The sequence below is a fragment of the Megalops cyprinoides genome, chromosome 15, assembly GCF_013368585.1.
Source record: "Megalops cyprinoides isolate fMegCyp1 chromosome 15, fMegCyp1.pri, whole genome shotgun sequence".
In the NCBI taxonomy this organism is placed as follows: domain Eukaryota; kingdom Metazoa; phylum Chordata; class Actinopteri; order Elopiformes; family Megalopidae; genus Megalops; species Megalops cyprinoides.
Window position 1 is genome coordinate 14,379,092 of NC_050597.1, and position 26,186 is coordinate 14,405,277.

Consider the following 26,186-nt stretch of genomic DNA (forward strand, 5'->3'; position numbering starts at 1 on the left):
CCTGATCTGAACGGAACCATGTGTAATCTGGATTCAGAAGTCATGCATTCCAAGCCTCTCATAACTTAATTGTTTACAGCTGTTCCAAGCTAGTCTAAGCAATGTCCACACCAAACTAAAGTTAAATAACACAAAATCATGCTATCACACACATACACACACACACACACACACACACACACACACACATATATATATATATGTCCATAAAAAATGATTTCTGTGTGTTTATACTGACTTATCACAATGTGTGTATTTGTGATAAATCAAATCAAATTGTGCTCACAGATAACACATTATTTTTCATACACACGTGGAATATAAATGCAATATTCTACCATGGTTTTAACCACAATATATGCATGTATTACTCACACCACCTGAGTAGATTATACAATACTAAAGTACATTGACCTCTCTGTGAGTCAGCTGTCCTTGTTTTTAGACCCAAATCAATAAGCAGCAAACATAAATGTTGTTACATTCAGTAAATTTGGTCTTTCATACATCTGTTTCACATACTGACACATTCACTTCATAATCTAAATGGACTTTTGTTGGTTATTCCTCAACAATTAATTTTTTAGATAGCAAAGATGCTTCAAGTATTTAGAAACAAACACTAAACAGACAAAACACATTAAATGATCAGTTGTAAATCAACAACTAATTAGTACCGGTAGGTTAATCAGAGAAGGATGTTTGAATGATGACCTTTTAACTATGATAATAATGGTAAACCTTTTACTTATATAATAAAATTAATTAAAAACTAATTAACATTTTAAAAAATATTAAATAAAATATTAAATGTTACACTAGCTGGATAAGTATGTTTGGACAGCTGTATGCAGATCAATGACTCGAACATCCTATCGCCTCATCAGTGTTAGACCCACTTTGCATGCATTTGCAGGTCATTGAGAAGGATGTAGCAGCCTTACATGAACGTATCAAGATATAATGTAATCACAGTTACAATATTTCACTTTAAATGCAATAACAGGCACCATTTCCCCAGGGAATTCTGGCTTCAATCATCTGATATCACAGTAAAATTCTTGAAATTGTAGAAACGGCTTGATTTACTGAAACCGTCCATTTGTTTTTGAGTGCCTCCGTTGCGTCACAAATCAACAGAGTTCACTGAAAACTTTAAAGAACAGAAGAAACAGTATGCATCAATCATTTTGAACAGGGCTTTTGTGTGCGTGACCCAATGCAGACATTTGTTGTAAACAGACGTCCTAATGATATCAATGTATTGACTAACAGCTGTTTTAGCAATTGCACCTGTGGGTAAGGTTTCGTCCTGAGAGTGTGTTGTTAGAAATGTTAAAGCTTTAAAAGGCAGACCTATTTTTTATATGTGTATGTTACTATTACTTAAGTTTTCGTGTTTTCACAGTCATGCTACCAATAAGCTGGAGACTAGTAACTGAGGACGGCTTTGCAGTGCACGGTTGTAGCACACATCTTGAGGTACTGGGTGGCAGTATTGCGCATCGTTCGTTTTGTGTCTGCATTCGAGTTCAACTAAAGAGGAAGAAGAATCTTAAGCACGATTGGCTTATTTAGCTTACGTCATTTACCCGCGCATTACGCCCAATGCTTGTTGGCGGGACAGTCAAGGAAGCCGAGTGAGTTGTTTCTGGCGATATTAAGTCCGTAAGTTGTTCGTTTATCGATAATTTATTGTCTTTAGCCAGAATTACTCGTGTCCAGTTTATCTGAAGTCAGTATACAGGGAATAAAGACTGTTTGGTTTTGTAGCTATGCTAGCAGTATCACTATACAACACTGGTCTTTTCGGATCAAGGACATTACAAGAAGAGGTACAATAAAGCTAACTGGCTCAACAGCAAACCTCGTTTATCTGGCAACGATGTAAAGTTATGATGATGCATTGTAACATTCAACGTAGGATTTAAGGGGCAGTGTCTTCCTGTGGGGGAAAGGTTTTTTTTGGCAGCAAGCTAGACAGCCGTAGGCTGCCGACCAACCAGCGATGTAGTGGGTATAGTTAGCGTAAGATGCCTAGTCTGGCTCGACAACTGCTTACTACCTTTGTATTGTTGCTCATTACAGGAAACGGTAACTCAGTGAACACCCTCATTTTAGCAGTATAGCTAACTAGCAGCAACGTTTGTGTAACTTAAAAATAATGAACGTCTCTCTTCCAGATAACATGCAATTCACTAGGAGAAAGAAGGTGATTGGTAACTCCCAGACAGAGCTGTATGGGCACTGTCTTCAGTTCTATGGACAACCTCCAGTTGAAAACATCTCACTTTCTGAGTTCGAGACCTTCGCCGTGGAACGGCTCAAACGTATGTTGGTGTAATCTCTCTTCGACCTCTGACTAGCGCCTGACTAGCTCGACAGGAGCTTTTACCTTTGCGATTTAATCTTGATTATCAGCATGCCAGCCGTCAATTTCATACATGGATTAATCAATTAAGATCGCTATTTATGCGTCCCATTCTAATGAGACATGTAAACATAATTTGTTCCCTGCTTATCTGTAATTATGAAATGTGTGAGAGTAGATTAGTGATGAGTCAGTTCTTTTGGAAGACGTTTTGTAGTAAATTGTAACACTGACTTATTTTCTAGTGCTAAAGACAGTAGAGAACCTGGGGGTGAGCTATGTCAAGACATCAGAGCAATATAAAAAGAAGATGGAAACAGAGATCTCTAGCCTGAACTTCCCTTACAGAACCGAAGTGGTAAGTTTGTACAGAGCCAGAATTATGTTAAAGGCACCAAGCTGGAAAACAGTGCTGAAATAAAGACGTGCTGAGGAAAAGTCCATGTTTTAGTGTCTGTCTGTCTTAAGAGTAACTATTTGCATTGCACTGATGTACCTTGGCAATCATGAATGCCATGATGAAATGAAAGTAAAACACCAGTGCTGGATATGTTCCTCTGTGGGACACTTGTCATGGTCCTGCAGTCACCTGTCCTTTTCCCGTTGAATTCCCCAGGATGAGAGGAAGCCGCAGACGGGTCCAACAGAGTACGAGAAGCGAAGGAAGGACCACATTTCCCACTTCATCCTCCGACTGGCCTATTGCCAAACGTAAGGCTGCGAGCCGCCTTTCTTAGCACAACCGTTATGACATTGCCAGGGCCTTGGAGAGCTGCAATGGAGTGCATTTTATAGGTGCATTTAGCTTATCAAACAAATAAAGTCTAGTTGCTTAGTAAGGGGAAGGAAGGATTTTAACTGGAAAAACTTTGGCCCTTCCAGAATGGATGTTCCCATATGTGTACATTGGTAGTTCCATTTAGAATGCTAGATTTTCCCATGCGGTGGGATGTCTACATTTTTTCATGGTCTATTGTCAGACTGTACACCCTTATGCATATGACCTCTGCATGCTTTCTTTTTGTATTTAACCCCCTGCCCCCAAAACAAAGGGAAAAAAAGCTGAATATGATGATAAAAGACCATTGCATTTTTTTACAGGGAGGACCTGAGGCGGTGGTTTATACAGCAAGAGATGGACCTTTTCCGCTACCGTTTCACTGACCTGCCACCAAAGTTCAAGAGTGACTTTCTGCATCGGAATAACCTGCACTATGATACGGTGAGCCATTATTAATAAACAATGAGGAGTTACTGCCTTTAAATGGTAATTACAGATCAGGTGTTTTCTGGCCTCTTTTGATAGACTTTGCTGAGAATTTTCTAATAAAAATGCATCAAGCATCAATTTCATGCACGAATGCAAGAAAACCAAATGGAATGGCAGCATAATTACACACTGACCATGAAATGCAAAAAAAAGTTAGCATAAGAATATCCATGAGAATGCTTGATTATTATAATTAGCAGTTTAAAATCATGTAGGTCTGGTTTGGCATTGACTGCTTCACACATCCCTGGCTTGTGGTAGAGAAGTGTTGGGGTTGTTCTTGTGGCAGTGCAGGCTATGATTCACAGCAGCCCAGAGCTCCCAGCAGGTTCCTGCCATTCTACTCCTGTACCTTGATTGCAGTCATGTCTCAGAGGTTCTCAGTGGGATTTAAGTGAGGTGAAGGTAGTGGCAGACTCACAACCCCACGTTCCCTGCATGCAGCGACATTATTGTACGTTTCCAAAATATTCCACGCCAATATCAGAAAATGCTCAGTTGTCCAGAATGCTCTACGGATCAAAAAGCGTTGCTGAATAGAAATGCATTTCTGTATGTGGACGTGAGCATAGCAGACAGCATATCAGTGTACGCAGTCCTTTAACTTTATTACTTGATACAAATGAGTTTTTATTTGTTTGTGTCATCTTGTTCTGGTGACTTGTCACATCTTCAGAATGTTTTGAAAAGTTGTGTATGACTTACTCTGCAATCATAAGCTCTTACTGTATTTATTTCATGTATAACCAGAGGGGGGCGCTGCTGGCTTGCTCTATGCTGACTTTGTGTTCAATTGTGAATGGAAGTTACTATGTGAGCATCTTCAACACCTATTTTAAAAGCTCTGTTATGAAAGGACCAATTATGAATATGAAAATACAAGTTGATAAAACAATGCATATTAAAACCATAGATCCTCACCAGATCCTCACCAGATGTAGCCTTACATCTGGTGAGTTTTTCTGTAAGGGCCAGAATCCACTGATGCTATAATAGTATTATTTTGTGTCAGTAGTTAAGGAACCCAGCTTGAGTTGCAGATTCAGATCCTAGATGGGTCTCTGCTTTTGTGCTCTTGCAAAGTTTCTGAGCTGATCCTTATAAATGGGTGTCTTATAAACTGGTGGGCCTGCAACATTTTCATAATAAGCTCACTTCCATAGCAGTGACTGCACTGTTGCCTGCATGATGCCAAGTCATGATGTGTAATTAGTGAAATGCACCAGTCATTTGCTCCATAAAGTTACCAGTTTGAGCACAGCTCTCAAACATGAAAAGGGTGCTTTGTAAGATGCTAATGTTATGTGGCTTGGTTTCATTGGCATGTGAACAGGCATTGTAGTGGGCTTATGGTACAAACAGTTCAGCCTGTACACTAAGTACATCATTAAATGTGTATCTACATCATGTCAATCCAGAAGAAGAATCTCTTAAACTGTGGCCCAGCACAGGCAGACACTCTTTAGCAGTGCTGAAGGAGGGGGAGATGACATCATTCTCTCAGGTCCTGCACTCCCTGCACCTTCACATTGGCTATTGGCTGCCTTAACCCCCCACCCCTGTGTTAATGGATACCATTGTGGGGAAGCATCTTGTGTGTTTGTCACTCTTTGAGGGCAAAGTGACCTACACTGGCACCTCTGCGCACTGCCTGTCGTCCTGTCACCATGACTCTGTGCTAAAGAGGTTGAATTGGGCATCTGTCCAGACACCTCAGTCCTGAGGCGTCTGTTAAGAGGCCAGGCACTCAGCCTTTCACCATTTGCATGCCGGGGAAATGGCCACTTTCATGTTTAACAGAAAACGGCTGAATAACCACTGTTCGATGACTGCATCTTCCTCTTGTTACAAAGCATAGTCAGGGTTAGGGACGCTCATGTTTTTAGCACAGGCTCCTCCTGTTGCAGCCAACAATGTAATGCAGGTTTGTGACAAACCTGGCTTCTTAATTTCTAACAGGAGGGCCACAAATGTGTTGTGGCAAAGGGCAATATTTTATGGAATCTGTAAGCGTTCACTCAGAGTAAATGAACTGGTAGTTTGATGAATAATCATTTACAGCGTTTTATTTGGGATAAGGTAAGTGGCACTTCGGTGTGCTATCAAAGCAGAAATGTACTTAATTGATAAAAAATTACAGTACAGTTTGACTGGTTTCAGAGATATCTTCACTGAGGCAGTTACACTGTCCAGTCATAAAAATAATGAGATTTAGTATGGCTAATAGAAACACTGAATAACAGAAAGAACAGGTGAACATTTCAAATAAAAAGTTAAAAAGGAATGCTGTAAAAAAAAAAAAGATTAATTTTGCAGTATGAAGGCAAATTAGTAGTTTATTTATGCTCTAGTCTGACTCCCTTATCCAGGGAAGATTACACGGCTTGTACTTTGTATTTTATCCATTTATGCAGGTGCATATTTTACTGAAACAGTTCAGCTGAAGTATGTAGCTCACAACTGCAATGCACCCCCCCCCAGCTTTGAACCAGCAGCGCTTCTTAATTACAAGTCTGGATCCCTAATTGCTGTACCACACTGCCACAATGGCTCAGTGAGTGGAATAATTAGATTGGCTTAATACATTACAAGATAAAGGAAAATGTGTGGTTGGATATTGAAAAATAGTCTGGAGAGGTCGGTTGATTAAAAACAATAATTAAAAACAACCTCCGGTTTCAACCTTAAGGTTGCGTGAAACAGCGGCACCACTAGGTGGTGTGCTTGTTCAGTGGGCTGAGGCGCGGTCTAGTGATCTTCTAGTGAGAACACAGACATTGTGCTTAGATGGTAATGGGCAAGTCTTCAGTCTGTCTTCCGAATTTATCATCAGTGTTTCAATATATGTGTATGAGGATCTGTTTTGACTTGACAAGAAGATCTGGAACGTTGACAGTAGTGTTTACAGAAGTGCCCAGTGCTCTGTAGCCAGACTCTACCTTTTTTGCTGGAGCTTTACCTTTTAAAATCATAAAAAATGAGCACTGCCACACTTCACGATATCTGAAACCTGTAAGGATTTACACTTACACTTCAAATGTGAAGTGAGCTGTGTCATCCAATAGTATTCTTCAATAAATTTTAATTTAGTTCCTCTCCTGTGAAGTAGTGTATTTAATTTTCATTAAGACAGTACAGATGGTCTCGCTACAGGCTTTATTTAAACAACTACAGGGTTCAACTTCAAGGTTTTTTTCCCTCACTTGACTGAACATGGCATACTTTAACTGCAGTGTAAAGCATGTAAAAGTGGCAGCTGTCAGTTTACCGTTTGATCTTGTTTATGTAAACTGGAGGCCTTTAGTCTCATATCAGGGCCCACATTGAGTGTGTTGTATTGAAACTAATTTCTTATGCCCAGGTGCCCAGTAGCACGGGAGTTTTATCTGTCCCTGACAATTCATTGAAATGATAAGTCCAGTATTGTATTCCATGCATATGCTTATCATGAGTGTAAACATATTTTAATATTTGTCTCAGTGTTGTTCTGACATTAATATGACCACATTCAGCTGCTCTTGCTGCTTGATATACCTGACCTGCCTGCATCAAGCTGCTTTAGCGGGGCGAGAAATGTAAACATTGTATAAACTCCTCTCTTCTGAGAGAACATGTAACAGCTACTGTAGCTAGCTGACTGGATATAACTAGCAGGCTGGTTAGCTGAGGTTAGCTGTGTTAGTTAGCTGGCATGTAGATAACTTAAGTAATGGAGGTTACATTTGTTAGGTAGATAGTTATTGTTTCAGACACACATTGCTGTTAGTTTTATATGTTGTAAACACAGAGCTGCAGAACTGAAGCAGACATCAGCACTAATTTATTGCAGTGAGACACAGGTAGGTCCAGTGAGTCAGGCAGTGACTTTATTTTCAGATGAACAAGTATAAAAGTCCAACTTCACAGTTGAATGTCATTGGAAACTGCACTTGGTGGCTTTGTGTGCAGTGTCTGCTAGTCCCGACTCTAGCTGTACACCAGTTCAAGTTGGTTAAACTTTTGTGTACGTCTTATTCTGTTGTAGAAAATAACCTGATAGCTATAATACATAGATGTACTAAAACAACTAGCTATATTAACCAGCTGAAGTACCAAATATATAATGAGGAGCTAGCTGTGAAACTAACCAGGTGGTTAATTGCACCTGTAAATTTCTGTCAGCCAGTAAACCTCAATGTCAAAAATGAGCCCTGTGACACAATGGTAGGTATCACTGCTATTCAGTTGCTCGATTAAAATGATCTCTTACTGCTACCTCGTAAACATTGACAGAGGGAAGTTCCATGTGGCCCAGTAGAGAAACTGCCGCAGTCCATTTTGAGGTGCAGTCCAGTGGTTGAGAAACACTGGAGAATTTCCTGGCAAGGAGGGACTGGAATTGGGACTCAGCAGCTGCAAAAAACTTGCAGGCCAGGAAAAAAAACTGTATGCTTTATAGCATTCTGACGCTAGGCAGTCTTTATAGTGCACATCTGTTATCACAGATAGCCAGTGATTGGTCAAGTGCTAAGATATGTTTGGACCCAATGTGACCTGCTTCATTCATTTTTTACACAAAAATCACACAGTTGCTGATGTGCTTGTGTAATGGCTGGCGCACAGAAACCACTGGTTAATGCAAAATGAAATGCTGTATTTGCTCAGAATCGTCACTGTCTAGGTTTACTCGCCTAATGCATGTCTTTGCTCGCCTCAGGCAATCGAGCAACCTTTAATGCTGAACCCTGGACTATGAATGAATTATGGGGCTTTCTTACATTACCAGTATAAAATATGAATAATGTTATGTATTTTTCAAGAACTGTGTCTATATGTGGAAATATGTTATTGGTAATTTGAAAATATGTAATTAAAATTAAAATATCAATTTCGGCATTCCTCTTTGGTCTGCCACTGTGTCTCTTGATTTGGAGACTCTTGGTGCATTTTAGGAGAATTGGTAAACACTGTAGAATGTAGCTACATCTGTTCTTACAGCGTGGGTGGATGTTTGCCAGTGGCCAGGTCTTGTTCTGTAATGGCTTTCCCTTCTCTTTGCACCTGCAGATCAGCAGTGAAGAAAAGGAGAACCTGATGGACAAGCTTGTCCATTCGACCTTCACCGTCAGTGGCACCACAGTTGTCGAACAGGATTTCTACAAGGTAAGCAGATCATCACGGAACACTCTGAGCTGCTGGTTTGAATGGCAGACATACAAGCTGATGGCTAATTCATGTTAATTAGATAATGTTAGTTGTTTGTTTAATCATTCTCTCCATCTGACACATAACGTGTGCACAAGCTGAGCTCTCATTTTTGATGACAAGTTGGAAACATCTCACATGAGTTGGACTTTTCAATGGAATTGCATTATAACGTTGTTTTGCCAGGTACCTTTCCAGGACGCCCTGGATCTGGTGAGGACGAGGAAGGTATTCCTAAAAGGAGGATACGCCTACATCCCCCACCAAGACATAGTCACCATTGTGCTCAATGATTTCCGCACACGGCTGTCCAAAGCTCTTGCCGTAAGTTATTATTTTTATTTAACCTTTACCAAGTATGCAAACAGATCTTTGCAAACAAGGTGGCATTGCAAAGCCAATCAGTCGTAGCTGATTGGGTGGCAAGATGAGCCAGAGTGGCAGAGTGGGAATTAGATCTTGACATAATATAACATCTCGTCTGAAAGACAGTAAAACAGCCTTCATCACTGCCCTGGGGCAGAGGATTTATTTTGCCCAAAGGGAAGCGTGCCCTCTGTTGGCTCATTAACACTATTTCCCAGGTGACCTCCCATTCTAGTACTAACTGAGCCCAGCCCCATTTTGCCTTAGCTTAGCATGAGGTTGCAGTGTTGTGTGGCTTTAGTTCACACTTTAGGCCTTTTAAAGGGTATTTTAAATGGAACTCGGAGCATCTCGTGCTCTTGCTGTTGTGGATCAGTAAACGGTCTGCAATCGATGCAGGTGAAGTCACACGGAACAGAGGCATGCAAATGGACCTCATTCATTCTGTGGAATTTGAATTTAGTCAAATGGAACGTTCTTGCATTTATTCAATGGTTAAGACTGCTGCTCATTCACTGGGTATGTTTTTCACACATTGCGGATTATCAGTGCAGGTTGGTGGGTTGTGATTGGAAAAATGAAAAACGACACAGGACTCAGAATGAGACATCCTGTATGCTTTCCAATAACACAGGCTCAATTTTCTTTTAATGAGTTGCTGAAGAAACCCCTGGCTTTGAGAGCTCTATGCGAGAACTCTACCTCCCAGTGCCAGTAGCAGAAGCTACACTACCATGGGCTAGGGCTGCTCGATTATGGCAAAAATCATAATCACGATTATTGTGGTCAATATTGAGATCACGATTATTTAACACGATTACTCATTTACGCATTTATTGAACTTTTAAAAAAAAAACTTGTCTTTTTAACAGTGGATTTTCTTGAACTCTAAATATAATTCAAAAACAACTGAAAAAATTAAATAAATTTCATATATATATTTCAATAAATAATGTGGCACAGTAATCGTTTTATCTCAATTATCTTGTTTTCATAATTGTTGGAATCCAAAATTGTAATTGAAATTAAAATTCCATTAATCGCCCAGCCCTACCACAGGCCGTTTTACTGATTACTGCCCTTCGGGTCTGAACTATGTTGGAGAGAACAATGGTGCAGAGACCCGAATGACCTCTGATGTTCTTTAAATGTGTTCTTCCTTCTCCACTAACTTACTGAAGAGTTTGTAGTTGAGTTCTGCAGTGGCGTTTGTAGTTCTTGTGGTTAGTTAGGCTGCTTTACTGGCAATCTTATGTTAAACTGTAAATGTGTTTGGTGCGATCCAGCTTATTTTTCTTGCATCTATAGATAATGTTGACATGTTGACTCGCTCCTATGCAGAGCTGTGAGGAGAGACTATAAAAATAGGTTGTCGGCGATGGGTTCAAGGGTTCATTGGGAAGATACACTGATCTGTCGGTAATGTGGGGTAATGGAAGTTATTACCTGTGACTGGTGTCTTTAATGCTGACAAGTTGCAGCCCACTCTCTTGAGAGCACAGGGGAGTTGGTGGGGGAGTTGAGGGAGGATGATTGTGTGTGCGCGCTCATGCGTGTGTGTGCGGACGCACATGTGCAGGGTGGGTGGCTTGCCTGGCGGGTTGTCTTGCCTGGTGTTTGGAGTAGGAGGAAAAGATAATGGTTTTCAGAGGGCAGACCGGATGAGGACGTGGCCCTGTGTGGGAGTCAGGAGTCAACCCCACCTGAGATTAAAAACAAGGACACGGACTGAGCTGCCAAAGTAAAAAAAAAAAAATCCTGCTGGTTGCCTTGGCAATGATTTAAAAAAAAAAACTATCTACCGAAGTAAAGACGGGGATTTTCTTCTTTTCCGAATGTGCCACAAAGATTTGCAGTTGATGGGATATGTATCTGTTTCCAGTGCATAAAAGAAGCTGTGTGTTTCCCTACCTTTGCTAATACAGAACCTTCTGAACCCTGCTGTGGTGTGTAGTAGGGATGGGCATTTCAAGGAAAAATACTCAATGCTCAGTGGGAACTATTTGACCATTCTTCGAAGATGCCCCCCCCGCACACATTAAACACATTAAACATTCATTAAAACACAGGGTATAACGAACTGCGCCTGGTAGTAATGCGTTCTTCTTATTCATTTGTTGTTTAATGGCGGTTGGCAAACAGCTTTGAGGTGCATTACCGTAATGCGTTACTACCAGGCGCGGGTAAAACCAAGGGAAAATAAGATAATAGTTGCATAAACTATTTGATTTTTTTATAATTTAATGACTATTCGAAAATTCGGAAATCATGACCCATCCCTAGCGTGTAGTAATACAGCTTGGCTTCACTGCATGTGCTAGAGGCCTCTTTAGTTGTGAAACTGTGTTGGCTAATTTGTCATGACCATATGTACAGTGCATGACCCATATTGATTTTACAGAATAGGCTATTTGTTGCTGGAAGGCTCAGATAAGTGCCTCATGTTTAAAAAATGTAATCATTCCATTAATGATTGTGCTGATATGCCTTGTCTAGACTCAGGCAAGTGGATCTGTGAGGCTCCGATTGTGATATTCATATCTTTTGTTTTAGTAAATCTAAAGTGGTACTAACTTGTATTATTATTTTTAGCTTTTATGTTGGAGAGTATTTGGTATTCAGTAGGAGAAAAGCTTTTAAATAAATTCCTTTGGTTTTGGTGAGAACAAGGAGGCTGGAAGAGGCGCATACCTTCCTGGCCAATGAAGCAAGCGTGCAGTTTTGTAGTTTCATTTTATTGTACTCTGTCGGCCAGTTATCTGGTGACTGACAGCATGGCTGTATGGAAGCCTGTGGCTGTTTGCTTCCATTTCTGTGAGTAACTGGTAACACTCATTTGGTTGCATGTGTTGCTGCCTAATTTATTGTAGATTGGCCTAAACCTCTTTTTCTCTTTTTGGTCGATCAGAAAATTGACTTTGATTGCCATTGGGAGGCTTGACAAATTCCCCATTTTTTGTGCAATTGACTAACACATGCTTTAGGAGTTTGTGTTTTTTTCTATCCTGAACAGCAGCTCTTGCATTTCCTTGTGGCTGTAGGTTGTTGCATCAGAACAGCTTTGCTCACAAACCGTCGTAGCTTCATTGTATCCCATTGTTTTTAATGCTTACTCCAGGTGACATGTCCTCCATTTACATTGAACATTGTAAGTGCTGACTCTCTTTCTTCCAGTTCTGTTTCATGGCATATCTTGTAATGTGCATTCTCTCTCATTAATGCACTCTGTGAAGTGCTCTGTGACGGTGTTTTAAGAGCGCCTTGTTTAGTAACCTTTTGATGGAAGTAATGGGGAGAGGGGGAATCAATGGTGTTTAAATAAAATAGACTGTCATGCATGGGTTCAGCCTTTTCCTCTGGACTGCTGCCTCAGCAATCTGTCGTCCTGGGGGGGGTTGCTGCTGTGGGAGTTTTGTTTTTAGAATAAGAGGTTAATAACAATGCTTGGCATAATGGATGATGAGTGAGATGAGGCAGTGCACTAGTCTGATTAGTTAAATGCACAATGTGGACATGTGTCTGTTCCAGCGCAGGAAGAGTAGTCAGTGGCTATTCATGAAGTAAACATTGCAGATATGGTGTAAGTGAAGTGTGGGCCTTTTTTTAAGGTCAGCAACTTTTGCAAAGATTTCTGTTGCTACCCTGTATTTGGTATAGCTACCTACCCATGTATCAAATTATAACGACTTGAATTACTAATTGGAGACTAGTGCACATGCCTGTCTAATTCATAGGTGGTTATAGCAAACATTCTTTGTATTATTCCATATTTGTTAAACAAATAACACGCCTAAGGAATATGCTTTTCATCCCATTAACTTTAAAATTAAAAATGCTTTTCCCCTTTATGCAGCTCTGTTTGGAATCACCAGTTGTACATTAGGCTCATCTCGCTCAGACAACCTCTGCAGTCATACAGGTGCACTGAAGCAAGACAAATGCAATGCTCTAATAGGCTCGCACACAGCCGATGGAATATATATTTTTTTTTGCATTACAAGTCCCACAGTGTGCCACAGTGTTGTAGGCGCTAATTAGAGGACAGGTGATACTATACTGACATCATTGGAGGCAATTAGAGGAGCCTGACGAATCGCAGGGAGCCTGAGTGCAGTGAGAGGACACACCCAGACTCATGTACCCTCCTTTACCTCTGGTGGAACAAAACCTATTTGTTCTGCCCCTGTGGGCTCCCGGTCACTATTGGCTGATTATGTGGCTGGGACCAAGCCTGGGCAGTAGGGCTCAGTCTGTGCTCGAGATGAGCACTTTGCCGTGTGAGCCGCTTGGGAGCCCTGTTGCCACTGTCCTTGGCACGGCATCTAGAACATTCATTTGATGCCGACTTTCCTTGAAAAGCAGTGATGGCCTGTGGAAGAGAGCACTATTTGTAAGGCAGGACACTGCCATGTTGGAGAAAGGGCACTTGGGAGCAGGATTTACAGTCCAGCTAATGTCTCTGTCACTGATTGGAATATTGAAAAAGTATATGATTTCATATGCTTAGCCAATGCATCATCGAGCTCACCGTGTGATGTATGTTAATGTCTAATTTGAAGATCTGGTCTCTCTCAAAGCAAGACATCATCTGAGGTTTGTGGGCTTTTTCTTTTTTTCAAAGGGTCAGATTCATACGCATAGAGTTGATGAGTTGTCATCTCACCTGTGATTATCAGCCCTGTTAAACCCATCACACGTTAGAAATTTCAGCAGTTAATTGAGCAAAGAGAATGTCAGTCTCTGCAAGTAACTTAATAGTGGGGTTTTGAGTGTAGCTGTATCTTTGGGCATTAAGGAGTTGTCTGGATGTGCAGATTTCTCAAATCCAGACTGGGCATGCTGTGATATGGACACAGACTGAATTGGTGATTTTAAGAGTATCTAATAGTTGCAGTTCACTGGGGATTTGGGTTTGATTGTTTATTGTTTTTTTGATATGCTATAGGTTGATGTAGATAATGGGGTAGCAAGCGTAGTCAGAATGTAAGTCCAGTGTAACATTAAGCATTCAGTTGGGAAGTAAGATGGCTAAACTGAAGCTTTGGTTATAATTCCTACTGTACCATGCCGGTAGATTGAGTTTTGGTGTATCTGATATACTGATTGCCTCATAATCTAAGAGCGTCGGATAGTAAGTAAGAGCTAAAGGTAGAGAAATGTCCTGGAACTGCAACCCAAATGGCCTTGTCATTATGTCATTTGCATGCATTACTTGTATTGTCAAGCTTGTTGCACCTAGAAACATTGGGGGTAGGGGGCAGTGCCCTGTGATGGTACTTGGTTTTGGCACCTCAAACCTAAGGATCCTTGACAAATATTTTAGTTTTCAGAGTCATTTTAGCTTGCCATTCACAAACATTACCTCCATATCCCATAAACAAAACTAAAGAGTTTGACCTGAAACGTTTTCAGTATTCCATAATGGGTAACAAGTAGGATGGGTATGTGACATTATTTAGTACTTTTCCCTCGTACTACATTAAAATACATGTTTTTATGACACCATTTTCTCAAGCTGGAGCTCCAGAGAGGTAGGGAGTTGCTGCCATACTTGAGTGCATATGTTAAACTCTGAAAAGCCGAGACCAAATCCTCTTCTGATTTGTACATACACATTGTATACGCACACAATTGCAGGTTTTTACATGTCAGGTTTAGAGCATAATTTTGATCATCCCGCAGCTTGCCACGCGCATTGCAGGCAGCAGTGTATGTGTCAGCATTTTCCTGCATATAATGCTAAAAAACAAGCATTAGCTAAAACTACCAGCTTTGGTATATTTTGTATAACTGGGTGTGTCAGCATTGTGTTTAAACCCAAAAGCATGCATGTTAAACGCAGAGGGAAAGCCACCTGTCTCCTTCGGTTTCTCGTTCCTTTGACAAGTCTGAAAGGCAACAGATTTGTATCCAATCCACCGCTTTACGCTTCGAAAACATCAGCAGATTCTTGTTGCTAGGAGACGGCTGAATACTGGAAGAGGTTTTTTTTTTTTTTTTTAAACTTGTAAATTCAGTTCGTTGACAGTTCCACTTTCATAGTGCAAAAATTTATTCAGCGTCTACAAAGAAAGATGCATCACCTTTTAGACTTTCCAATTTAAAATTTCTGCACAGTGGGACCTGGGGAATACAAGGGCCCGTTATGGCGTGATTAAGTACAGTGAGAGTCATTTTTAACCGAGGCTTGTTAGATATCGAACTGTGCTGTTATTTTGGGACACATTGGCTTTCAAGAAATCTCTCATGGCGTATTGAAATAAGACTGCTAGCGTTAAGAGATTGCGCTGGAATATTAAGCAATGGGCAAAAGTCCCATCGGGGAGTCGTCATTTTGAATAGGAGGTACATTTTCAGTCGTTCAGTCTCTGTGGCTTGTCCGGGGGAGTGAAATGGCGGAGCCCTGCGCCACTCCGATGCTTGGTGTTTATGAGGTTCGTGAATGATTTGGATAATGGCGTCTCCCCGTAGAGTTTCCAGAATAAGACATTCAAGGAACCAAGAAAATGGCCGCTTTGTGTCCTCCAGCAAGGTGTTTGTCTTCAGTGTTCATGTTTAAAAATAAAGTAAGTTTAATGAATGAGCTACTGAATGTGTGCAATGTCATATGAAGGATCAGAAGGCATCATGGATGAAGAGCCAGTAAATAGTGAGCACAGAAATAATGGTAAACTTGTTGGGGGTGTGTATCGCATAACAAGCTTATCAGGCAAGAGCAAATCCATATGCACATGCTTCCTCTCCCACTGCCTGGGTTTATGTCATTGATTTTTTTTTTTTCCTGGTTCATCAACATGTTCAGGCCATCAGCTGTTCAAGACCGAGGGCTGTCAGGCAAAAAAAATACTTCTGATCTCTGCCTGCACAGAGTGTGCTCAAAAAGTTCAGAAGTGTTGGTTGTTCCTTTTTCCAGACTAAAGAAGGCACAGGCAGCTTGGATGAAATGAAAATTGTATTTTAAGAGGAGAGGTTGCCAGTGCCCTCGGGGTCAAGAGGGACCCGTCATCGTCCCGATCATTAAAATGTCAGCGATTGAGAGATTGATCATATCTCAGCAAAATGGCTTATTTTGCAGAGACGGCGAGTGAGTAATTGAAGGTTCGGGAAGAATGCCATTTATGCTGCCCATCAGGCGCTCTCGCCATTAAAACCAAATGGGTCATTGACAGGGAAAATGACCATAAAAAGCGGACTGTTCGGAGCGGCTGGGTCTTTCTGGATGCAGAAAGTTCTGCAGGCAGAAATGAGCGTCCGCTTCGTTTAATGCTCCGTCTCTGCTGCTGGGAACGAGCAGAGAGAACAAAAGGAACCCGCCAAATCCGCTATCAGGCAAAGGGAGAGGGCTTTTCATCCGCTGGACTCTTAAAACAAAGAGTGAATCCTGCCAGTGTTGCAGGCATTTTGTGACAATAAGATCTTGCTTTAGCTGGCTACGTTATGCTAGTTTTTAAGGGGGGAAAAAAAGGAATATTTGGAGTGGATGCATTCTCTGTAGACGACTGGGTTGTCATCGACTACAGCTCCACACTCTAATGTGCAAGGAGCTTTTAAATTGAATCAGAGGAGAGTATTCATTATACATTCTGTGTTTGTAAATAAACTATAATGAATGTAGTTTGCAGTTGACTAATAATTAAGTTGCAAATGAAGTCTGCGTGTAAGACTAACAACATGCCTCCTAAATCCGGTTTGAATAATTTTTATGGTTATTAGGTCCTATAGACTTCCTGTAGCTTGGCTCATCTATGCCCTCCAAAATTCACATTATAAATACAGTCATAGCAAACGGTGTGGAAGAGGTTTTAATTGCTGCTATAACCAGAGATATAAAAATTGGGGGCAGGATACGAGAAACAATAATAATGTGACAGCACTGAGAACAGAGAGCACTTTATATCCTTGAAAATTGCCAACCCGGAGCTTGATTGAGCTTTTTAATTAAATTCAAGGAGCAGCAATTAGGAGTTTGCACCAAAACTCAATCATTAATACAAAACGCTGCGTAAGGTTCGCTCAGTTAGAGTTCGTTGGGAAGCCAGAAAGCATCCGTTCTCATTAAGCAGTTTCCCCATGGATGCTCTTCGAACCAAGGCTTTAAATATGTATTGTGAGCGGTTGTTCATTTCCGCCCTTAATCCTTCATTGTGAAGAGAATCTGTCAAAAGATGTTGTCTCCAGTGCACCTCTCTTTGCAAGAGAAAACTCCAGGACTTAGTTCCTTGTGCAAAGAATGTAAGGCTTTGGACAGAATCCGGTGGGCCTACATTACACTGAGATTTCGTCAGGTATGGTATCTGACATTTTTTTTTTTTCTTTCATGACTCTGAATGCTGAATGTATTTCCATACCAGTGTTCTGTTTCAGATGTTTAGAGTGGCATTAGGCAGAGTTGGTCTCACTTAGGCACAAGAAATCCTTGTAAACGACGAGGCAATAGCAGAAATCGGATGTCATAACCCACACTTGGGTTTTGGAGGACGTTTCTTTTAAGGTTGATGCCAGCAAAACAAAGCAGACTTTCAAGTAGGCTTTAATCTGAGAATGGAAGGAATAGTTGGAGGATGCAAAATTAAGAAGATTAAAAAGCTGGAGTCTTGGCTTGGTGGAAGAGGGCTTTTTGTTACTTTAAGTGCTGTGGCTTGATCGTAGTTGGCAGGAGGGCTCTCCTTTGCATCTCTGCCAGACTGATTTCCCGACAGCTGGTGGAGAGATGTCATTTCTGGTTTATAGTCCCACCCTTCCAGCCTTCCCCTTTCTAGACAAAAATGGCATTATATTAGTAGTTTGCAAATTCTTGCTTCCCAGAGACCGATACAAACATTGGCAGTTGAGACGTTCCTTTAACGGTGCCTTAAGGAGCTCTGTGATGGGAGGGTATGGGGGGGGGTTGTGATTCATCGGTCAATCCATCTCAGCAAATGAAAACATATGCTGCCCTCGCATTCGGTCTGCGAGAACGTTCAGAATATCAGGTGGCGGAAGAAAATGAAATGTGTCAATCTTCATATGCCGGGCGATGCCATAAATCAGGCCTGGAACGAGAATGTTATCAGACTCAAAATAGTTTCCAGAGAGTAATGCGCAAATCAATTGCCAGTTTAAAAAGCACACTAGATGGTCTTGCTTTCCAACCCCTCTTCCCCCTCCTTCTGTCTGACAGATGAAAATCATGCAGGAAGAAGGGATGGCCGGGAAATATGGCGCTGTGTGTAGAGTGTGCCTCACCTGTGCCCCCAAAAATGGTAGCAAGTACCTTAACAAATGCAAATAAAAAAGAAAACGATTGTGTTGCCTGGCATTGAATCGCACATGTCCTTATGGATTTACATGCGCCATTTATCTCAGTGGCAAATATATTTTGTGACAGTGCAGATCCCTTTGTTTTGAAAGTGTGAACATAATGCTGTTTTTCATGGAGGGATTTATGGCAGAGCCTAAACAAATTCAGTCCCAGGATATCTGGGGTATTTGCATGAATAACACCGGATGAGTAATGCGTTTTATGCTGGAAAGAGCATTCTTCACAAAATTACGGCTGCGGTGTAAATGTTACAACGCAATTGAAAGTCATGTTTGTTCTCTTCTAATGGTTAAAGAAAACTGAGTAGGATACCTTTGAATATGTTGCATAAAAACAATTTTATTTGTCATTTTTGAAGTATGTTTAAGTTTGTGGATAAACACATTTTTCTATTGATGTTCCTTTTTTTAAAAAATCCGTGCTCACTCTTTTGGAAAATATGGCATGCTTATTATTCATATATTAAAATCCATAGGTGTAAATGCGGGTGTGTAGGACTGAGCGAGTGAATCTGTATGAAATGTTAAACACATTCCCAAAGTACGTCTCTCTTCAATTCAAGAGTAGCACCTTATCGTTGCATTTTCCACACTGTCCCCCCAGCCAACCATCTTTGTTACTGAATTGCACTACTTAGGGCTCGTCTCACCATGACAACCTCTGCGCTCACACAGGCGTGCAGCGTGAGGTGCATGCAGTCATCCTATGTGCACATAAATGTGACTATTTTTTGCACTCCAAGTCCCACAGTGCACTGCAGTGAAGTGCCAATTAGAGGATAGGTGCTACTCCACGCCATCCAGTCTACTTGCAAGCACCCGAAAGGGTGCAGCCTGTTAAGAGAGGTGTGATGAGGGGATCCAGGCAGGCCTACTCACCCCCGCCTCCAGCAGAGTGAAACGAATTTGTTCCGTCCCTGTGGGCTCATGGTCATTTTTGCCTGATGGGATGGCTGGGCTTGAAGCCGCACCGTAGGCCTCAGACTGCACTCCTGGCAAGCGCCCTTCTGACTGACCCCACTCGGTAGGCCTGAAATGTTTCTTTAAATGAAAAAGCAGTGATTGTCTTATTTTAAACATTGAAAGTATAATGCTGAATGGCATCAAAAATTACATCACTAGATGCGTATTTGGCCCTGTGATTGGTCAGATTGAAGAAGCGTGCAGTCTCTAGCTAACAGAATCATACTTTACAACTTGCTGAACGTTAGCAATATAGTCCTGCCCTAAAATCTGTTATGTATGCGAAAAGGACGCTAGAAACTTGAAGTGGTCTCCCATGTTTAGTGTCAGTCCTGCAGATATTGTCTGTATGATAACACATTAATGGCTGTGAAAGCGAATGTTTTGCACTTGAATAATTATGAAACTGGAAAACCTAACTGCAGGTATTGTTTTGCCTTACAGCTGCCTTACACATTAAAACACTGTGTCTGCACTTTGGACATTCAGCTTTAACTGGAGCGAATGCAGTTGTTGGCTTGTCTGTGAGCCTCAGTATGTGATGGTCAGCCTGGGACATGCCCTTGTGGGTGGGAACTGCGCATCACTAGCAGAATGTATAAGCTGTATGTGTGGGAGGTAATTTCCTAGTGCTTTTTATTCGCATAGCTTTGATGTGTTTGTTTTAAACTGGGTGAAGCTGGTATTCTGAGCTCCCCCAGCCCCAGTAACTCAAGACCTCTGGAGTTGTTTGATCTTGCCTTTAACCCTACCTGTTTGTTTTTTTTTATACCTCCCTAGTTTCTTCAGTTATGAACAATTTATCCTTCAAGCCGGTTTCAAGTTCTGCACAGCGGGGTGACGCAGTGATGTGGTTCAGAATTCATTGGTATTTACTCGCGTTTCGCTGGGCCGTTTGGCGAGGGCAGCGGGTAAAATGCTTTTCTGTAGTGCCGCTGCCCTTCTGCTCCACAGACTCATGACGGGAATTTCAATAGGCTTCGTGCCTGGCAGAAAATGTGAATGGAAGCTTTGCGCTGAAAAATAACACCCACCTTATTTTTGTGTCCGTGCCCCCTTGTCCTGTTAGTTTCCTGATAACCGTTCGCCCAAGGGTGGGGCCGCTTTGTTTCCACGGCTTGGTTTCCCTTCCCCCGGACAGGAAAAGCTTCTTGGTTGAATAAAAATCCCTGGCAGGCAGCGCTGCTGGATGCCAATTACTGAGAGAGAGTGGTATTTCATCATCGGGCGCTGGTCTGTGTATTGTTAGAGATCATTGGAGAGCAGAATTATTAAGAGCCAGAAACAGCGTGACATTGAATTTGTCATGTCGAGCGCTTTGGCCTTTGACTAGCATAATGCGCAGTGGCCAGAAAGGAAATCTGTTTCTGATCAAAGCCGAGCAGCCATTCCTTCAAACCTTTCGCGGTGACAGCGGGTTTTTGCCGCTGCCGCCGTTTTTCATTAAGTCATTGTAATTTTCAATTTCCATTTGTAAGCCTCGACGGAGAAGGGGTTGTGCTGATCAAATATGAAGTAATCTCTCGAAAATAACGTCTTTAATGCCACAAAGCCCCTTCTTTAAGCGGGATCGTATTACAGAGGAGTATGGCGAGCCTGGCTGTTTGATAAGGGCTCTTCACTTAAACCTGCGATTTTTTTGTTCGCATCTCGTCTCTTGACTCGTGCGCCTCTGAGAGTGAGCCGCAATGTAACACATCTGCTTGTGTCTCAAAGTGAAGACCAGCTGGTGTCTTCCCTGTTCGGGGTGTAAAATCTACACCAGAACAATGGCATCCCCTTGCCTCCGTTAACAATGCAGATGATGTGAGAGCTGCACACCGGGGTGTTTGACACCCCGGGGCCTGGGTGCAAATTTGCTCCGCTGTCACGAAAATGGTTTAGGGAGAGATTGACGTGCTGCTCGCGGCGCACTCCCCTCCCTGACCTGTAGGAGGCGCACTTGTCACGACACACACCCCAGAGGGCCTGGCTGCCTATGTGCCAGACTGGGGAAAAGCTTCCTGATCACTTGCCAAGGAGTGCACACAAGCAGGTCATCCAAACCACAGCGATGCAGGTGCCTGGTGGCACAGAGGAGGATGGAGGCACAGAGGAGAAAATATGGAGTGTCTCTTGCCAGCATGCTCTCTGCTTCCCTTCACTTGTCAGATGTCTGATACAGGCAGGGGAAAAATGCAGTGCTATTAATCTGACAAGATTTTGGTGTTTCAATAAATCAGTGCTTTCATTGACCCAGAAATAAAATCTGTTCAAAATGGGGAAACAAGCTCTGTTTTGACAGAGCGCCTGTAAATCATACACTTGTGATAAGGGCACTGGAGCTTAAACAAAAAAACAAAGCCAGACAATGTATACAGACTGAAGTTTTCTCCAAGGCTTAAATTAAAGCTGTTATTTGCTGTATTTGTTTTATTTAAAATGAAATTCCTGGCGGTACAAGATTTAATATACAGTTCTAGCAAAGTTTTTACTGTGTTTGCTACAATTATTTGTTTCTTACCTGCTTTAATTTGGCAAGGAAAATAAAATGGATTCTCTGATGTTTGATGTTTCATAATAATGCACACATCAAAGCTGGATAGGAGAAAAGCATAGGGTTTACCTACGGTGGGGTTGCTTTAATACGTTTGCATTTATCAGCAATTTACTCCTGTTGGCGTTTCCTTTTTTGATTCACCTCAATAGCAGCTCTTGGAGCTTTTACTAGTGAACAGAACTAATTATCATTCTTTTTTCCTTTTGAAATGTTATGTACAAATTCAGAGGACATCAAGAATAGTTTTTAATGGGTTATAATGTTACACCAGTTCCTTATATCCAGATTAAAATGTTTATAAGGCTGTAATATAGCATTAATGGGTTAATTAAAGGGTTCAAACTGCACTGTAACTGGAGTTTGCTTTTTCTTTTAATGCAAATTGGTTGCTATTGAAAAAATGAGGATTAATGATATTAGTAGAAGGATGTGACCATGTGTACCAAGGGGCACTTATTGCATGTTAGAATAGATCCCTGGAAAAACCTTTCAACTAGCCTGTAAAATGAGGACAACGCTCAACTCCTGACAAAAGATCAATGAACAAATGAGTTTCTCTGTATAGTTTTACTGGATAGCAAAACCCACTTTCTGGCCATTAACAACAGCAAAGCAGTGAGCAGTAAATGAGTAATGGTTGTTATCGGTAAAATAACACATGAATGTTAGAAATTTTTCTGTGCTGGAATGGAAGTCAAATCAAGCGTGTCATTTCGTCCTCTTCCAATGCATATTGTATGACTGTCATTCCTTGCGCGATTAAACTTTCTATTATGCATTTCATTTGTTTAGCGCCAACAGTTTGATCTCATTTCTAATTGCTGAAATTTTATTTTTGTCCATGTGATTTCTCCCATCCTTTTCTTAATTTAACTCCGAAAGAAATTCTATTCAGCCAATGTGATTTTTCTGTCTGCGTCAATTAACCAGAGCAAGTGTTTCGAGCAGTGATATTGATCTCAGTTCAGTAATCATGCAACATCTTACTGCACCCCCACGATTTGATATTCATGGGTCGTGGTATGTTTGTATATTAAATATATATGCTCGTAGATGGAAAGCTAATGTTTCTGTGTAGCATAGTGTAGCATAGTGGGCGGCAGTGTAGCATAGTGGTTAAGGAGCAGGACTCGTAACCGAAAGGTTGCCGGTTCGATCCCCGCTGGGAAACTGCTGCTGTACCCTTGGGCAAGGTACTTAACCCATAGTTGCCTCAGTAAATATCCAGCTGTATAAATGGATAACATTGTAAAGAACTGCAACCTATGTACGTCGCTTTGGATAAAAGCGTCTGCCAAATGAATAAATGTAAATGTAAATGAATGCCTTTGAAATGTTTCACGATAATAATATTGACCTACATTTTGTATGATTATATGCATCTAATTATTGAAATGGCATGCAGAAAACGGTGCTTGGTAAAAAAAAAAAAAAAAGTTTTTGCCCAGCTTGTTCTGCGCTCTTACGTTGCATATCTACACAGAAAATGAGTTTCCTCACAGAAAATGTGAACAGCACCTCCCCCTGTATGTCTGTAATCCAGAAAAGGTTGTCAGATAGACACTCAGCTGTACATTGACTTTTACATAGCAAAGGGTTGAAACGTGGACCTCTCTTGCTAATGCAAAACAAGCACAACATGCTCTACTCACAATTGTGAACTGAAGTGCCCCTTCTGTTCCACAATTTAATGAATAAATTAAATGAAAAACTTCTGAAATCCTTCTTTCTTTTGTGACGTAGAAGCATGTCTATTTTCAGTACTAAAAACCTGTCCAAACTGCTCTAGCATGTGTGGGTCAGCATTTAATATACATGTAACTTCATTTTTCTTGGGCTGAGTAACCCACAGGAATAATCTATATTCTAGGAACCAACATGTCTGTGATGAAATGCACAGCCAAGGTGTTGGGGGATGTTTAGCCTGGCTCTGTGTGATGACCCGCCATTTCAGTTCGGGATTCAGAAGCTGTTCAGTACTACCTATGAGTCACTGATGTGGTGCCTGTAGGGGTAGAAAGCACAGACTTTGGGACAGAGCTGCCAAGTTTCTGAGTTATTTCTCTACATTTATCGCACCTATTTCATTTGCCATGGAAGATGGAGATGGATTAAATAATCACGCTTTGCCACAGCTAATAAATTCCTCATCCTCTGCACCTTGTCTTTCAGACATCATAAGTGTCTGTTTATATAAGTGTCTGTTGTAAATAAGTGTAAATAAGTATCTGTTTATGATGTGGGAAAAGAATGGTTTTAAAATTCTTTTGTATATTTAGAAATGTAGCCTGTATGCACTGACAGTGATGCAGCTCTCCTTAGAGTCACCCCATGACAGATCATGACATTTTTTCTTCTCTTTTTTTTTTAAAGAAATCTACATGAAAGACAGGGGCTTCTCAGTTGACAGCCATGCCAAGTTTGCTGAAGTGGAGTAAGCTGATAAGAATCTTCTTTATTCCAGTCAATCTGTCATGGGTTGATTTCAAGTAATTATATGGAAACAATTTATTGAAGGCAGTTCAATGCAGGAAATCAACTTCGATAAAGTTTGAAACATTCCAAGAACTTATATTTCAATTAAGCTTTGAAAACTGTTGTGCAGAGAAATTTGCCGCGCAGGGAGGCAGGCGTGGGTGGTAAATTCATGCAGATTGATTTGAAATAACAATCTTAGTCTGTAGGGCTGAAGTGTATATGTTATTCTTAAGGTAAAAATAGCTTAATTCTACACCGTCTAATGCAAATTCAATCAGACAGCTATGGCTACAATAAGCTCAGTGGGCGACCCACCAGCCAATGTGCTGTCAGCCTAAGAGCCTTTCAGTGCTCAGACACTTCAACTAATGTGCTACTATAGCATTTACTGCCAGCCAATTAACCTCATTGTGCCATGTCAATATAACACTGCAGCTGTCAGAAGTTCAGAGCCGCAGTAAACAATATTTCCTCTATATGCAGTCAGCCACATGGGCCTGAGAGTGCTTCCAACATTGTGCGTGCTGCTGTGATGGGGTACTCCGAAGATACGGCTATTCTAAAAATAATGGAAATTGCTATACACGATCGGGAAGTTGATGTAGAATAATGTGTCTGGTAGAACACTTTATGCAAGAGAGAATCCCCAAAGATGAGAGAGATGAACACTGTATCTGTCCAAACCATTCTGTTCAAAATCCACCACTTCTCTGCACTTTGCTGTTCTTTTGACCCAGTCTTCAGCCCCCCCCCCCAAGTGTGATTTCTGCCTCTTTCAGCCTCTGTGTAGAGTAATGGTCATCTTGTCTGTCTGTATATCCTCCTTTCAATCTGAACAGTATAACTGGAAAGGTTATGGATGAATTTGGATGAAAAGAATTCCCTTTTTCATCGGAATCCATCAGTCAGCGAAGAGATGGTTAGATTTCCGGCTGCTAGAACCACTGTTAAGGGTGGTGGAGAACACAATCCTCAGAACCTTTCTTACCTGATCTTTATGACGCACAGAAATGTTATTTCCTCCATCACTTTGTCAGAGCAGATTTTACTTGTGTTTGTCTGTTAGAGTCTGTACACAGAACTGAATGTCACACATTTGGGTAACAATTGTAGAGATTTTAGCTTCAGGGGGCAGGAGTGACCACATTTTCAGGCTGGCACATAGTGTGCACATGAAGTTTATAAGGGAGAAATGGGCAATCCACTTCAATGTCAGAGAGAGGTTGTTTCATTAGAAATGGGTGTTTATAAGATAACACTTATGGCTGGCTGAGGTAAGTACTCTGTTCAGTGTTTGTCTTGTGTTTTCAGTCCCCCTCCACCCCCCTTCCCCCACGTTCTCTTTTCAAGCCCTTGCAAGCTTCCTCATTGGATTGGCCTGTTTGAAATAATTTTGTTTGCCAATCTATCATACCCAGCTCCTGGGCTGGGTCACCTTCAGCTACACTTTAATGGAACACGTTGTTAGGTCATCAGAGCCATCCTGTGGAGACATGAGAGACAGGTATAAGGTATCACTTTGACCTGCCAAAGTCCATTATCGCACCTGCCATCCCAGCCAAACATGTTCATTTTTAAAGCAAACGCCAGCTGGAGGGAACTGTTTAAAATGAAGGAAGCGAATATTCATTCTTATATGGGGTAGCTAGTGCAACTGAGCTGACATCTTGGATTGAACATCACAACAGTCAAATTCAAAACCTGGCCACCAAAGC

At 41.3% G+C, this 26,186-nt stretch overlaps 1 protein-coding gene across 1 annotated transcript in view; it reads left to right on the forward strand.

Annotated features, from left to right (window-relative positions):
- Positions 1–1,617: 1,617 nt before the first annotated feature.
- prim2 (DNA primase subunit 2) overlaps positions 1,618–26,186 on the forward strand; it is a 77,113-nt gene continuing 52,544 nt past the window's right edge. Inside the window, exons 1-7 of the mRNA XM_036547353.1 lie at positions 1,618–1,668; positions 2,184–2,330; positions 2,617–2,729; positions 2,988–3,082; positions 3,473–3,593; positions 8,688–8,783; positions 9,012–9,149. Coding sequence (XP_036403246.1) covers positions 2,189–2,330; positions 2,617–2,729; positions 2,988–3,082; positions 3,473–3,593; positions 8,688–8,783; positions 9,012–9,149 — 705 coding nt within the window. The 5' untranslated portion in view covers positions 1,618–1,668; positions 2,184–2,188. The remainder of the gene's footprint in view (positions 1,669–2,183; positions 2,331–2,616; positions 2,730–2,987; positions 3,083–3,472; positions 3,594–8,687; positions 8,784–9,011; positions 9,150–26,186) is intronic.